The sequence below is a fragment of the Falco cherrug genome, chromosome 8 (assembly GCF_023634085.1).
Source record: "Falco cherrug isolate bFalChe1 chromosome 8, bFalChe1.pri, whole genome shotgun sequence".
Classification (NCBI taxonomy): Eukaryota; Metazoa; Chordata; class Aves; order Falconiformes; family Falconidae; genus Falco; species Falco cherrug.
The window spans coordinates 23,233,119-23,248,418 of record NC_073704.1 but is presented as its reverse complement, the minus strand read 5'-3'; the positions used below and the strand labels follow the sequence as shown (position 1 = coordinate 23,248,418).

The 15,300-nt window shown below is 38.0% G+C and overlaps 1 protein-coding gene across 5 annotated transcripts in view; it reads right to left on the bottom strand.

The window, feature by feature from the left end:
- COBLL1 (cordon-bleu WH2 repeat protein like 1) overlaps positions 1-15,300 on the bottom strand; it is an 86,423-nt gene that overhangs the window by 41,090 nt on the left and 30,033 nt on the right. For 2 of the 5 annotated variants that reach the window (XM_027810580.2, XM_055718410.1), the window contains exon 1: positions 11,133-11,241. The exons of 2 other annotated variants lie outside the window; for them this stretch is intronic. In XM_027810580.2, the coding sequence (XP_027666381.2) occupies positions 11,133-11,227 (95 nt within the window). In that variant the 5' untranslated portion in view covers positions 11,228-11,241. Of the gene's footprint in view, positions 1-9,313; positions 9,498-11,132; positions 11,242-15,300 lie in introns of those variants that run through there. One more of the 5 variants, XM_055718412.1, reaches the window with a different exon arrangement.

Genomic DNA, 15,300 nt, shown 5'->3' with positions numbered 1-15,300 from the left:
ACAAAAGCCCAGTTCTCTTTTGCCTCTTCACCTCTACCAGATACTTGGCAAACCAAGAGAGCTGCTAAAAAGACAGAGTGGTTAAGATAGTTTTTTCTCCTGAAAAGAAAACTCATGATTTCTAGCAATACAGAATACAACCATAACAAAGAGTATAAATTCCTAATCGTATAAAAACAACACTTCAGAGGTCAGAAAAAAGAGGTTCAGTAAATGGTCTCGTTCACAGCACCTTTGATGTTCAGATAACTTCCAGGTGTGCAAGGAGCTAAGCAGACCTATTCTAATTTTCAAAGTAAACATTACGAGGAGTTAGAAAAACCAAAATCATTCTATTTCTTTTCGTTGCTACTACAGAACTACAGGAAAGCTGCAGGGAGAATCAAAGTCCAATTTATTTAGCTCTGACATGGAGTTAAAAGAGAAATTGTAACCAAATAAAGCCACAGCTCATAATAAGAACTCCTCTGGAGATCGTGCTGCAGTATCCTATACAATGCGGGTCCTCACTCATTCCTTATCTCCATAGGGTCCAGCCCCGTCACCAGCCTGACCTTCCCTACACCAGGCATTAAAACTGCCAATCTCAACTCAACTGAAGGGATGTGCTCTCCACAGTTTATCACCAGATAAACAATCCCACTTACGTATTATGCTTTAACAGCCTGAATGTCATCTTCTGTTTAATCCATTGCTTAAAACAAAGCAGGAAAGCAGTAAATAGAATCTTTCTTCTCTGATTCTTGCTTGGCCTGAAAAAGGCAACCAAAGGGACACCCGCAGCACTCTCACAGGGTCCCACAGACACAAGCTGGTGCAGCCTGGGCAGAGTTTTTATTTCCCTTGTAATAGTGCACCTGGAGCCCACTGCTTATACCAAGACTTTCAGCTAGCCCTCATCTTGTGAGATTATATTGTTCCCAAGGTATTTGATTTATATTGCTTAGAAATTTAAATTTCTGAAGTCCTACTTGCAATTCCCACCAGTCTTTGTGACAAAATACAGTTTCTGTAAAGACATTAAGTAATTCTTTCAGCCAAATACAGGTAGAAGAGTTCATTATTTTGTTAAGAAAAACAATAAATCTTTTAAAATCAAATGCAAGGCCATGAAGTCAACATTTTATGTGCTTCAGATCCCAATTCTACAGAATAAAGTGTCATTGCTGTATCTCAGCGTATTTCCTGCTTGCCAAACGAAATAATAGTGTCAGAGATCTGAATGTGTGGAAGCCCTTTTTAAAATAAAGGTCCAGCACAGTAAATAAATAAAACTTCTATTTATTTGATTTTCAAAAAATTCCTGTTAGAAAGTTACAAGCAGTATATTTTTAACCATCAGTAACTAGACAAATACACTTTAAAATAATGAGAAATACTTGAACTGACGGTGACCTGGATGTTCCAGTTATTGCAAGCATTTCCTTTTGATAAGGATCACTTCCCCCCCCCAAAAAAAAAATAGAGGGAAAAAAGAGAGGAAATTATCTGCCAGATTTGTAAATAACCAAAGACTACAGCATTTTTTAAAAAAAAAAAATCTACCTCTTCAAATCTTGGCATCAAGAAATACTAACGTTTACAACACTTCCCATTTTGAACACAATTACATGAGACGCTATACAAAGACAGCTTGACAGTCCCCTCACCATCTCTCAAGTTTTCTATAGCAATCACCCAGGACAGCAAAGGTCATAAGGAACCATCACCTGAAATTCAGTCATCTCTCAGGTACTGAAAAAATTCATTATACACCTTCTACTGCAAAACAGATAGATTTATTTGTTAATTTGACTTATGGCATCATGAAGAGCATTGGTTTATGCAATGAGCAACTACACATTCTTTTGTATCAAACTTTACAAAATTACGTATGCCAAAAGTACGAGCAGTACTTCATTATATTCTCAAAGTCAGAAAAGGATCAAGTTCTTCTAAGATCACATCACAAGAGGAAAAAGGCCACTGAAATAAAATTCTTCTAGCTCTTTCTTGCCTTTGACCTCTCACCCCAAGCAATTATTATAATGCTTTCTCCATTATTACAGTAATGCTGCTACACCATTATAGCACACAGCGAAAACCTCGCAAATCAACCAAGGAACAGCTAACAAGGGTTCAAACCCACATTAAGCACAATAATTACCATTGTTTACAATAATACATCAGTTTTGGTCAACAGTTATAAAAAAATATTTAAACCTAATTTTGCCTATAAGCATTCCCAGCCCAATACTCATCTTTAATACTCACAGAACAAATTTGTCTTCTACACTAAACAAAGACCATGGAAGCACCAGCTTTCCTCCTGTTTCTTCAGTTCCTTCTTCAGGGATTATGGTTTCATAGCACCACCACTGCACATCTTCAAAATCAAACACTACTTGCTAGGGAAAAGCTTGGAGACAACACCTGCAGCATTACTATCTGATCTGCTCACCATGGTCCAGCAAATGACTGAAGTTATCAAGGCAAGTCACTCAAAAAATCAGCTATATATATTTCAGGGCATATGTATCGATAACTTCTATATTAAAAATAAATAAATAAAAAGAAGAAGAAAAATAGAGGGCAAGTATTTTTAAGACATAAATATTCAGTAAACCACATTAAGTTAGTTTGCAAGGCAGAGCTCCCAAACTGGGACTTTATAATTACATAATCAAACACATGAAAAACTGAGTATTTAAAATAAGTGTCTATTGTTTATGGGCCAGTCTGAAAGGTCGGTTTCATCTGCAGTACAAGCATGAATATTTTTGTTTTCTTTCCTTTAGTGAATGCAATTTTCATTCTTATTTTCATCCTTATTGCTCTTAATCTGAATACTAACAATAGCATTGACATACGTATTCCACATGGAGAATTTTTCTTTTAGCCTGGGAACTGGAATATATGGCTTTTGTAGTTATAGTAGCTATAGAGACAGGTGTTGTAAAGACACTCTGCATAACCTCGTGATAGACCAAAATTAACATACTCAAGAAATAGGACTGTTACTCTTCCCACCCCTATACCCACTGGTGCAGCAAAATAGCCTACATATGAGCACAGGATTTATCTTCTATGCATGTGAAGCTTTTTTTCCTGTCTGTGATCTGATATTTGGCATCTAGTCTCTTAAAGGAAAACAAATCTAGAGATCAGTGAAAACACAGAATTTAACAAGGAGTAATGTGTAACAAGATACATATTTTCATTACAAATCTGTATTTAAAAACAAAACCTTACTTAATAGCTCACATCCTACAATATACAAGTTTGTATTTTCCTGTGTGCTATTAGCAAAGAGCAGAAAATTCCCATGTTCCTAAATTATCTGTTCATCATTATGTGGAAACATTGCACAAAATCAGTTAAAGTCAACAATGTCACACTGCATCTAGCTACAATGGCGTATGTGCACAGTTACTGCAAGCACATATCTTAACATTTTAGAGAAAATACAGTTGCTCTATACAACACATTTTATGTTATGGCATACCCATTGGCAAATTACAGTTCACTGCTTAGGTCCTCTGATCAGGGCTTGAAATGAGAAGTACCTAAATTTACTCACCTTCTGCTACCTTTAAAGTTGCATTGTCCCAATTTTATCTCTAATACTCCTCCAAATAAGACTGCAAGCCAAATCTAATTGAGAATAATTATTGCAGAAGAGTATGCTTTTAAGAGCACCTCCTAATGAAAGAAAACCTCTGAGATAAAGAACACCAAACAAACCATTCAGAGACTAATACACCACCTCCACTCCTCGTTCTGTTTTCGTCAGTCACTCTTGTCAGTTCCAGATGCTCAGTGCTGGTTTGCCCTAAAGCTGCTACAAAACAGAAGTCATACCGTGACCATTCCATAGCAGGCCATGGGCACCATGCAGTAGAGGTATGTGAAATGATCAAGACACTTTACAACCTGCTAAGCACATTAGGCTATGAAGACAAACTCACAGAACTAACAGTCGACAAGCAGGCTTTGCTCCTCAGACCCAGAGTTCCCGCCTTGAGGAGGGCATGAAGATACAGAATTGAGGCAACTCCTGAAAACTACCCTCAGTGTAGGGTTTACAGCAGAAGCCCATGCAATGGTTCAATTTAAGCAGCTGCCATTTGTGAATACATATCCTTTCTTCAGGTGAAGTTCCTGCCTGCTGGTAGAGTCCATAGTGTGTTCAGTTCTTGCACTGAGAGAGTAAGACAAACAAACATCTGAACAAGGAAAAACTCTCAGATAAACTGGGAAAGCAAATCACAACAACCTCCACGGAGGTCAAGAACTAAGCTTGAAATAAACTATAGGCTAGAGAAACCAAGCAAGCCAAACAAACAAACTAAAATGCTGAAAATGTAAAGGGAAAAAAACAGACCGCTTTTTCGTGGTTGTAGTAGCTTTGTTGTAAAAACAGAACTGAAGAGTCCAGACATCTCATCTCAAGCGAGTACCACAGTATGGCAGGCACCAAAAGCATCACAACCACTCCCAGCTTTGACTCACCTTTTTGTAATATGTGAAATAGGTATACAATCATTACACGCAGTATGAATCTTTATCTTTGCTTAAGATCTATGGCTGTACATATACACCAAATTTCTTTATTCCTCCCTTTTTACATAAAACAGTCCAAATTTTTCTTATGTAAAGAAAATAAAATGAAACATAGAAGGTAGTCTTGAATGGCACATTCAGATTTTGCTTTCAATTCCAGCACTGCTTTCCAAGAATCTCAAAAAAAAAAAAATTAATCACAAAATTGATAATATCGTGTCTTCCTCTGGACACTGATTACTCTGTTTTCACATAACTGCATTTGGATCACAGAAAAGAGACCCCTCCGGCAGTACGTTGCTTTCTTCTCTAACGCTTTAATCCGCTGTCCACATTCATCTTTTAATGAGGGTCTTAAAACAATACAGTTTTCTTAATCACAATCCTTAAGACCAAACAACTTCTGGTACATGACAGAAAAGCTATTCTAAAACACTAAGATTTTTTCCACATATTAGAAGACTTACAATTTTGTTTTTAAAGTATCAGCAGACCATAACGAGCAGTTTCTAAACTGGAAACACTTCTTCCCACTCTCTAACCAGACATCCGAACTTCTTTGATAGGTCTGTGGCTGATGTTTTGTAATAACAGAGACCCAAATGGGACTATAAACATAAAATTAATCTAAGAACTATCTAAATTTATTGCTAATGGGGCTTTTTCACCACACCTGGCGTTCTTACACTAAGATAAATCAAAACATTTAATATTTATCTGAAGACTTCCAGAGTCTCTAACTTGTAATCACCTACGGTTTTTAAAATTTAGTAGGCCTACTGATTTCTGATACCAGTTCAATAAATGAGAATTTACACTGAATTTATTTCCCTACAGCTCCTGAAAATTACTAGTTTTTTATTTTTAGAGCTGACTGAATATATGACAAGGTAATGTTTAAATATCGTGCTCAAAAAATAGTTTGCTGTTGCTCATGAAAGGCACCTCTTTTTTGTGGAACTTAGAATAATGATTTTTAACTGAATTTTGGCTAGTTGAAATGTCACGTTCTGTTCACTTTGACTAAGTTATTACCAGGCATACAGACTTCTACACAAAATTTGGGTTGCCAGAAGTGGTGCAAAAAAGGTTACTTTTAAGTTAGTTTTAACGTACTGTGGTATTCTGATATTTTTCCTTAACATTAAGCAGACCAAGTACCTAATGTACCAGCCTCATAACATCTATATAGCATGCCTACCAGCCTTGATACTAGGCTTTCATATCTAGATCAGTCTCACCCGTTTGGTACACCGTCTATCTGTTTCTACTATAAAAGCACCAGCTGGATGTTAACATCAAGGTATGGATCAATGATGGTCAAGCACTGTCCACTCTTGGGTTACCCCTTCAAACCAGGCTTATGATACATGTAGGACAAAAAGGGAAAATATTTGCTGTAGCTGCTCCATAGAGAAATACGAGTTTTCAGGTTATATGTTCATTCACTTAGTTATTGAGGGGGATTCTGAGTTTATATTGTATAGATATTGTGTCTAGCAGGTGGCTCACTAGGTACAAAAACCCCAAGGTTCAGAACCACATTTTAAGCTCAATTTACAGGTAGAGGAACAAGCATGAACAATTTCTAAATCTTTTTTGATAATGGAGTATTTCACAGTGCACTTCTCTATACAGACTCCCAGGGCTGAAAGGAGACCAATATTGCAAATAATACTGATATTTTAAAAATACTGGGTAAGATTGTACTAGAAATAACGCACTGGGTAAACAGCTCTCCCAACACAAAAACATGTTGTGTAACTAATACACCACCTCACAAGCCAGTAGTAATGTTATAGGTGATGAGATTATTAATAAATTGATCTTTGAAGATTATCTCCATGGGTTTACTCAGTGAGGTTCCAGAAAGCAACAAATCTTATGCAGATGTTCTCTTACTTCTGCCTATATTCAGATGACTGCTACAACCAAAGCAAAAAATGTAAAATACCTGCATTTCCACTCTCTTTCCATAAATAAATTGGATCAAGAAAATAAGGCATCCCTGGAATCAAGGCATGTTTTCAAAACTCTTCCTAGGGAAAAGTTTTTCCTAGTCATTGGGATGTGTAAAACCCCCCCTAACTAGCCTCATAGCTCTGAAGAAAAGATTTTTTTAAAAAGTCTTATCCTAGCGAGAAATAAATCACAGGACTGGGATGGTAACCATGACAGTAAGGTGAAAGCTTAATGGAATCTTTGGATGTCTTTTTCACACTAAAAGCGAGAAAGCAGCAAATGAATCCTTCAGTTCCCTCCAGACCATTTGGAACAGACACTTGCCCGTCTGATTGTCTGTCCCCATGGCAGTGGCAGTCTTTAAAACAGAAGAGACTGTATTCAAGCCATCATTCATGCAACTTTTTCCCTTACTAGAAAGGGGTGATTCAGCAGCAATGTAAACACAAATCTGTACAGTACAGGCATGTTTTTAATTGTGCCCCTCCTAGCATTATAGGGCACCAACTCCAGCATAAACATGTAAATTACATCAAATACAAATTTTAAACTTTCCTAGAAAAATAATTCATTGCCCTTCAAAGCGAAATCTTAACTATTATCACGATGACCTTTTCTAGCTCACTTAAAACACCCCAAAGACTACCCAAGCTTTTGAGCACAGAGCACCACCGAGTTGGTGCTGTCTCACACCATTCAACAAAACATAGTTCCTCTCTAGGCGTAAGAATTGCCTCACTGTTAGGAAGACAGCCAAGAGCTCAGAATCCTAGCAGGCAACAGAGGATAAAAAAATACTTCACGCTACAAAATAGCATAAAGTTTACTATTATTACTGAGAAATTATAGAAACATGTTCCAATAAAAATGTTCCCTTACAGCACATTCTGTTGTGCCAAAGCAAGTATTTCTTTTTCCTCCTTAAATAAATACCCAAACAAAAAGAAGAGGTGTAGTGGAAAAGCAGTTCCACCGATGTTACTTCTAAGGAGGTTAAGAACATAGACTTCTGAAGTAAATAGGGCTAACATAAAATACAAATAGAAGCTTGGCATATCCACATGCAACATAGCTCTGCAGTAAGCAGATACTTACAGCTATTTGCAACCTCTTCATGAAGTATAAAATGTAAAAAATAATGTAGATTTGCTACCAAAAGAAAGTGCAAAAAACTTGAATGACATTCAAAACTAATAAAACTTCATATGACCTGCTTAGCCTTTATTTACAGTTATCAAAACAGCCTGATAGAAAGGCAGCAGGGAAGAGAAAGCAGTAAATCTGTAACAGTAATTGAGTAATATATAACTGGCTGAATAAACAGGAAAAGAAAACAAAGAGCAGCTTGAACTGGAAGGGGGAGCTTAACCTTTGATACACTAATAAATCTAACAAATGCTTAAAACTCAAACAAACATATGTTACCTCCACTAGGAACAAACCTTCAAATCTTTTTCAAGAGCTGCTATAAAAGGATGCTCATACAGATGTTCTTCTCCCATGACCAGTAAGAAAAGTTCAATTAAGGGCTCTCAAACAGAACAAAATCTGAATCTGCCCTTCTGGCCATTATCTCCTAGTCATGAAAGCAGGTGTAACACCACCGTCTTTTCAAAGCCTGCAGATGAAACACCTGACTCTGCTCATGGCTTTTTCAGCTCTATTTTGAACATCAGTAGAGGTCAGAATTGGCAATTTATCCAAGCTTTTCTGCTGCTGCTTTTCTCTCCTATCCAAAATCATTTTTCAGATGTAACACTGGAGGCAGGCACTGGATGCATTTATAGGTTGGGAAAGGTAAGAAAAATAAAAGCAGAGCCACTCAGTACCCCTGCAGCCAGGAAAGACCCTTCCCGTTTTCCTCACATACACACATACCTCAAATATAGATACGTGGGTGTTGGTGTGGGTAGATAATAGATAAAATAATGCAGGACTGCAGCTAGGAAGCTCTGCAGTAACAACAGGGAAGACAAACTTCGCTCCCTCTTCCTTTAAGCTGCTATAGAAGGTTGAGTTCAACTGCAGCAGTTCCCTTTCCCAACTCAAGATTCAGATACAGGAATAATAATTGAGACAAGCGCAGCAAGGTAAGTTTGGAGAGCACTGCAGCTAATTTCTGTTTTTCATGCAGGTGTCTGGAACAGAACAAGCTTTTTCCCTTGTAGAAAGCTCTTCAGCCACTCGGGAGTTCGCTCTTTGCAGTTACGTCCTTTAGCTACCTAGTTGGGTAACACTTCAAAATGTTTTGTATGTTTGCATAACCAAGAAATAGAAGGGTTTAGTAAATTGGAGAACAGACACGACATTAAGCACTGGAAGGGAATGGGAAGCACTGAAATTTTCCCATCCTGAACAAGAAGCTTAAAAAATAAATTATATATATATGCACACAGATGCTGTGTGACACATGAAGAATGGACAGAGAATTCCTACACAACTACATCAGCAAATAATGTACCCTAGATCATTACAGGACAGAAAATGAAAGAGAAAAAGTTCAGGCTAAGAAATTGTACTAAACCAAGCATTTATATTACTAGATTGCAAGAGAGGCATCTTGGCAGCCAATATCCTGAAAGCCAAAATGTAATAAAGAGGTTTCTCCTGGAGTACGACCAACGTAGCTTTAGTTCCCCCAACAAAAGCACTGAGCATCTCAAGCTAACACTTCTTCCAGAACGAAGAACAAATGCTTTGTGTACCTACGTGCCACCACATTCTCCTGCTCATCTTTCACAGCTTCTTCCTCAACACCCACTCCCCTCCCTGCATCCTCCTCAGAAACCAAAGTGGGAAATCCCCGTACCTTCAGGAACAGGGTCGCATTTGGTACCTCCTCACATGTCAGCACTGTGCTGGAGCCCAAGCCTGATATCTTATGCACTGTGTGAGGGGCGATGGGTACAGAGCACAGCCAGAAGTTCTATGCGAGCTCTCTTCACAGCGTAAGATGACCAACAGTTATCACAAGCACCTCTGCTCTCGCCGGTAGTGGAAGCTCCCTGCCCTTTGTCCTACCTACTTCAGCTCCCCCACTGGCTGCCAGTTCAGGGCCCCAAATGGATGCTGCTTCCTCCCCAAACTCATCCCCTTCTACATACAAGAGCTATTCTTAGCCCCCTTCTCCACTTTCTTCTGCACACTCTACATCCCCTAGACTCATTTCCTACTGGATTCTTGCAACAGGCAAGGAAGAAAGAAGATACTCCTTCAAAGAAAGCTGGCTCCCTGCACGATGGTTCTAACACAAGAGCTATTCTGGATGACCCATTACTTCTGTCAGAAAGCCTCTGCTCTTTTTGAAAAAAGGGTACAGGACTTCAGCATTAACTATAAAGTAGGAAAAAATTCTTTAGGAAAGGGAAAAGCATACTTCTTACTAACCTTTATAGTGATTATAATCAGCAGCAGCAGTCTGCTCTGGGGAACGTAGAGAAACTCCTCTACAACTATGCTGATGAATCATTTGCTCTAACTGCTGCACTTCGCTCCTGTATTCACCCCCCCACCCTTTTCAAATTTCACTGTCACAGGTTTACACCCGGTATTTTTCCCTGCTGAGTTGTTAACATATATTAACATACAATTCAGTGCCAGAAAGTACTGACTTTTACAAGAGGTACAACGGAACAAGATTTCTTAAATTCCTTCTTTGTTACGGTAAGCAAAGTGCATCTTGGCATTCTGCTGCTATTCAGGGATTTAGTCTGTTTAGGTACTACCAATTTGATTAAATGCTTTCCATGATAAGTGATATATAATATTCAAGAAATACACAGAATACACAGCAAGGACTCTACTATATTAAACATTAAAGGCGTTGACTTTTACAGGTTACTACAAACAAGTAATGTTTCTTTTCCAAGCAAAATTTTAGATCAAAATCAGATGAAAGACAAAGTCGGAAAAGCCTTACAGTCTGCATGAAATAACAACATTTCTCATTTAAAATAATCTCAGTAACCTCATTTGAGCTTCTAGGCCCCCCATCATCAACTCAAAATAAAACATGCAACAGCCTCTATACTCAGAAATGCACCACTGAAATTTCAGTAGTCCATCTGCAGTGATAAATTTTTAGGTCTTTATACATCCTCATCTTTGAGCCAGAAATGGGATTAAAAAAAAAGCCTTCATAACTTGGTGTACAAAAATTACATACTTTACCTGAAAACAGGACAACAGACATTAATTCTTCCTTCTTTTTGCAGGCCTATGAGTTCTGGCAATTTATGTTCTGCCTTACACCCAAATTCTCCCTTTCCTCAAAAAACAATGACTTAAATGCTGCTGCAGATATGTAATTATTGGTAAATATTTTTCCTCACAGCAGGTGTTAGGACCCTAAGTTCAACCAGAGCAGCAAGGAAACGCTGTGTAAACACCAACATCTGCATTCTTAGTCTTGTAAAATATGTGTCACTTCACATCAACAAATGCATCCAGAAACCCATGTACAGCAACCAAAACAGTTCTGCAGGTCAAAGTTTTATCCACGTATAGCAAACAAAATTATTGTTATTGTGTTATACCTACACAAGTATTGCTCTGCAGCCATTCTGCTGATCATCCACACAAGGAGAGGGAAGAACAGCTACAACTGATTACACTACTTTTCTGCTTACCTCCAAAATAACACAGGTTTTTCTTCTCCATTAAAATCAAGTGAATTTCTCTCAATAGCATATGTAGGTAGAAGGGACGGAGTGTGCGTGTGCATGGCAAGCTCACTGTTGTTCCCTTCTGCTGCTGGTGACATCAGTAAGCCTACCTATTTATAATCCCACCACCTGACCAAACGGCCTACAGAGTACATCTAGAGATTTGTATAGCCCTTAATCCTGACATACCTACTTCAGCCAATTCAAAAGAGTATTAAGTAGCTTTGTTATGTCTTCTGTGGCTTTATACCATACAAAGAAACCAATCCTGTATTCTGCACTCATTTTTGCAAAACAACTTCAATGGGAAGTTTTAGAATTAGCACTCTTCCTTCCCTTGATGCTTTTTAGCCTTCCCTATTTCTCTGTCTGTGAGACACCCGGCTAAACAGTTCAGGAAGGCAAAGTTTAGTGAGCAGTGGAATAGCAGAGGCAAATTCCCACTTACATCCAGTTAATTTGATCATCAGTACTACCTACAAAATTATTGAAGCTTAAGATCCTGACAAATCAATTTCACAAACAGAAGTACAGTATTTATGCTATCCAGAAAACAAAAAAACAACTTAGCAGTGGTTGAAAGTAGGGTAATTTATAGAAGCTTGACCTCACTGTCAATTAAAAACAGAAGCTGCTTAAAAGCAATTCTCACTTCAGTTACCTCTTCCCAAAGTCAAACCTAACGCATACAGTCATGGGAGGCCTGCTTACAATTAAGTCTGCTCAGGGACCGAGAAGGGATGCAGTTAACGCACTACCATCAACAGCAACAACCTGCAGGACTCTATCACTGGTAAATGTTGCTTCTGGATTGGGATCAGGGCACAGTATTTCAAAGTGGCTTGGTGACCACTTCAGTGAGAGGGTAACACCTGCACGAGTGTGCGTGTGCTGAGCGAAGTTACTGACCATTCCTTATATAGCCTCTCTTACCTGAGAAGTCTCGTCACCAGCATTCATCCCGCATTATGTCAGACAAGTCAGGAATCTAACTCTTGTTTTACCTAACACAAGGCTGAATGAAACCGTCAGATCAGTTGGTTGTGTTCCAAGTCAACTGCACTCTGCGACCAAACTCCGAGTTAAGAATACAAGCACAGAAATCCTTGAAGCAATTTCAATTGCTTAAAAAGCTGGGGACAGCCATAACACAGGTGCAGCCAAGCTTGCAGGACTAGACCACCAGTAATACAAGTTTCAGTGCAGACAGGGTATCGATGTTGTCTAAAATACCAACACATTCCCTATGGCTAGTGTGTCCTGAACAGGACAAAACATTCAGGAATTCCACTTGGAAGCATTAATTACTATCTGGGTCTAAGGGCTGTAGCTAGAAATAATCAACTTATAGTCACAATAAAAAAATATCTGATTTATTTTTTGTCCTCCTGGTATCCTGAGGTAATAAATCTTACACACTATCTACTTACAATTCCCTTCTTATGGCTTTCACATATTAAGCAGTAATTTTATCACTGTTGAAAAATCATGTGCTTTTCATTCAGAGTCACCAATGGAGTGTAATACTATTGACCACAATAAGCAAGTGCCCAACACTTCAGATAACCTGAAAGGCAAGAAAGGAAATGTTTTCCATTTCTACAAGTATGTACCTGGCTATTTCCCCTGCATCTTACAGAGGTTACTTTTTCCCCCCACCGATATCACTCAACATAGGCTACTACTATTTTATTCTTTTTTGTAACTTCCTAGAAAACTTGTGAAACATAAAATGTGGAGTTTTAAAAGATGGGGTGGGATGAGAGCTTAGACAGGGCATTGGAGGAAAAAAAACCAAACCTACCAATGCAGCATCGAAGGGAATGGAATTAAAATGTTCTGTTAGAATTTCTTTAGGATTAGCATATTAAAATGCTTCTCGTTTTTCCATAATGCATCTACTTAAATTACTCATCTTGGCATTGCTGTATTAGCAAACATTCCCTAAAAAGGAATCATCAACTGACTAGTATCAGCAGCAAAGTGGAATGCATGTGAACAGATCATAAACATGGAATTTCTTTTATTTCTTGTGTGTATGTTTTAAAAGAAGTAAACAATCTAATTTTGCCAGACACATTGCCACTATAGCGATAAATACAAAACACTTTCTAAAAAGGTCCCTGTATAGGTCACATTTTTAGTACAGAGGTTTCATGCTCTTTAATTCACAGAATTGTTTCCAAGACCAAAAGGATACAAAGATTTGCATACTAGTGAGGGCAGTAAAACAAAAGCTTCCCAATATTCGTTTTTAGATCTTTAATACTTTCAGATTCACTTGTCTGTGATTTCTCAGAGCATCAAGTATTTCTGCATTGCAGGAAAAAAAAAAAAAACCACCCACCAAACTCTAGAAGCCCAATAGGCTGTTAGAACTCAACAGGTATGTATCCATTATCTGCATATGGAAAAGCTGGTCAGAGTTACTATCTGTTTTTTAAAAAACCCCAATATGGACACATCTGTAAAGTTGGGAGCTCTTTGAACCTATTGTCTCTATTGTTATAAACAAAAGACTATTTTTTAAAACTATCTGATATTTAATCTAACCCTGAAACAGTAATTATTTATTTTAAAAAAAAAAAATAATATCCATGAGAAACTAAAGTCTGAAAGCAGCAATAATAGCAGGAAACCTGGATTACTAGACTAAAAATAGGCATTCTTCCAGATTAAATTGCTGCTTTATTAAATACTCCTTTTCTTCAGTTCCTTTGTACCTACTGAGATGACATCTTATCTGTGATGGATCAACACATTCAAGTCTCCAGGGAAAGGCAAATAGTTTTCGTTCTATCAAAAAGAACTGGAGAAGAGAGCATAGACAAGAGGCTTCCAAATGGCTTGGAAGCAGACCAAGAACTTGTTTTTCTTATGCAAGTCACACATCAGCAACAAAAGTTGATTATCGATTGTATAATCACTCAACATTAAGGCAGGCAATTATTTTTCCATTATTTAACATTGGTTTGAGGATTTTATGCAGCAACATTAGACAATTCTGTTGTATGTTCTCCTTTTACTTACTTGGAACGGCTAGAACACAACAAACTGGTACATGTACAAATGGCGAATGTAAGAACATGAGCCAAGAGCCCACGTCGTTATGTCCTTTATATGGAAACTGTATCACACCTTTGACCATCCCTGTCAACCCTCTCTGAACCTTCTCTGGTTCTGCTATTTCCTTTTGGACATGGCAGACCAGAACTGCGTGCTGTAATGTCATTATAGATTTAGATACAGTGACCTAATCATGTTTTCTCTCTTTTCTTCTCTGTTCCTTTACTAATACACATGGCAAACTGATTTGTATTAAATTTATCTGAAGTGAATTTAGTATCATTTTATTATCTGTTTATTTTTGCAAAATCCTTCTGCAAGTCTTCAGAGTCATGTCTCCTCTCATTACTATGTATAATAAATGTTTACTGTCACCAAACTGTCATTCAGCTGCTTTTTTAGATTATTAACATGTTGAACTATGAGTTCCAGCATAGATCTCTGTGGAACTCCAAGGTGGCCTCCCTCACTTTCATAGTAGGCAGTTTCCCATACCTCTGGTTCTTATTTTGGGGCAAATTATTTAGCTATGCAAGGTCTACCATCTTATGTCATGTTTCTTCAATTTTCCTACAAGGCTTTAGGTTAGAGACTAGCAAAAGCTTTTGAAGGACCAGGAAGACCGCCAGCTGACTTTTCCTCATTCAGTTAGTCAGCACAGCACTTAGATTCTTTTTATATTTTTACAGCATTAAGACATTTACACTGTATTATACTGATATATCAGAGTTCCTTATTTTATTCTAAGTGTTCTTGTTGCATCACAATCTGCAGAAAACCAGACTTTGTTTGTAAGTTCAGCCACCAAACATAGAGTTTATCTTGAATACTGAGGTAGTTCTTAAGAGCCCCCACCAAAGCTGTCCTAGCTGCTGTGCAAATTCAGTACAGAAAGAGAGTGCCTACTCAGAAAACTTTTGGGGACAAAAGGACAAGCCCACCTTTTGGGCTGCCTGTCCACAGCGTGACTTCCCTTAAACTGCTGCGAGACCTCTCCACCTTGCTATCTCAATTACAACCTTTCATCCTCATTTTCACATCACAGACCACTGCTTTCTCTTCTCAG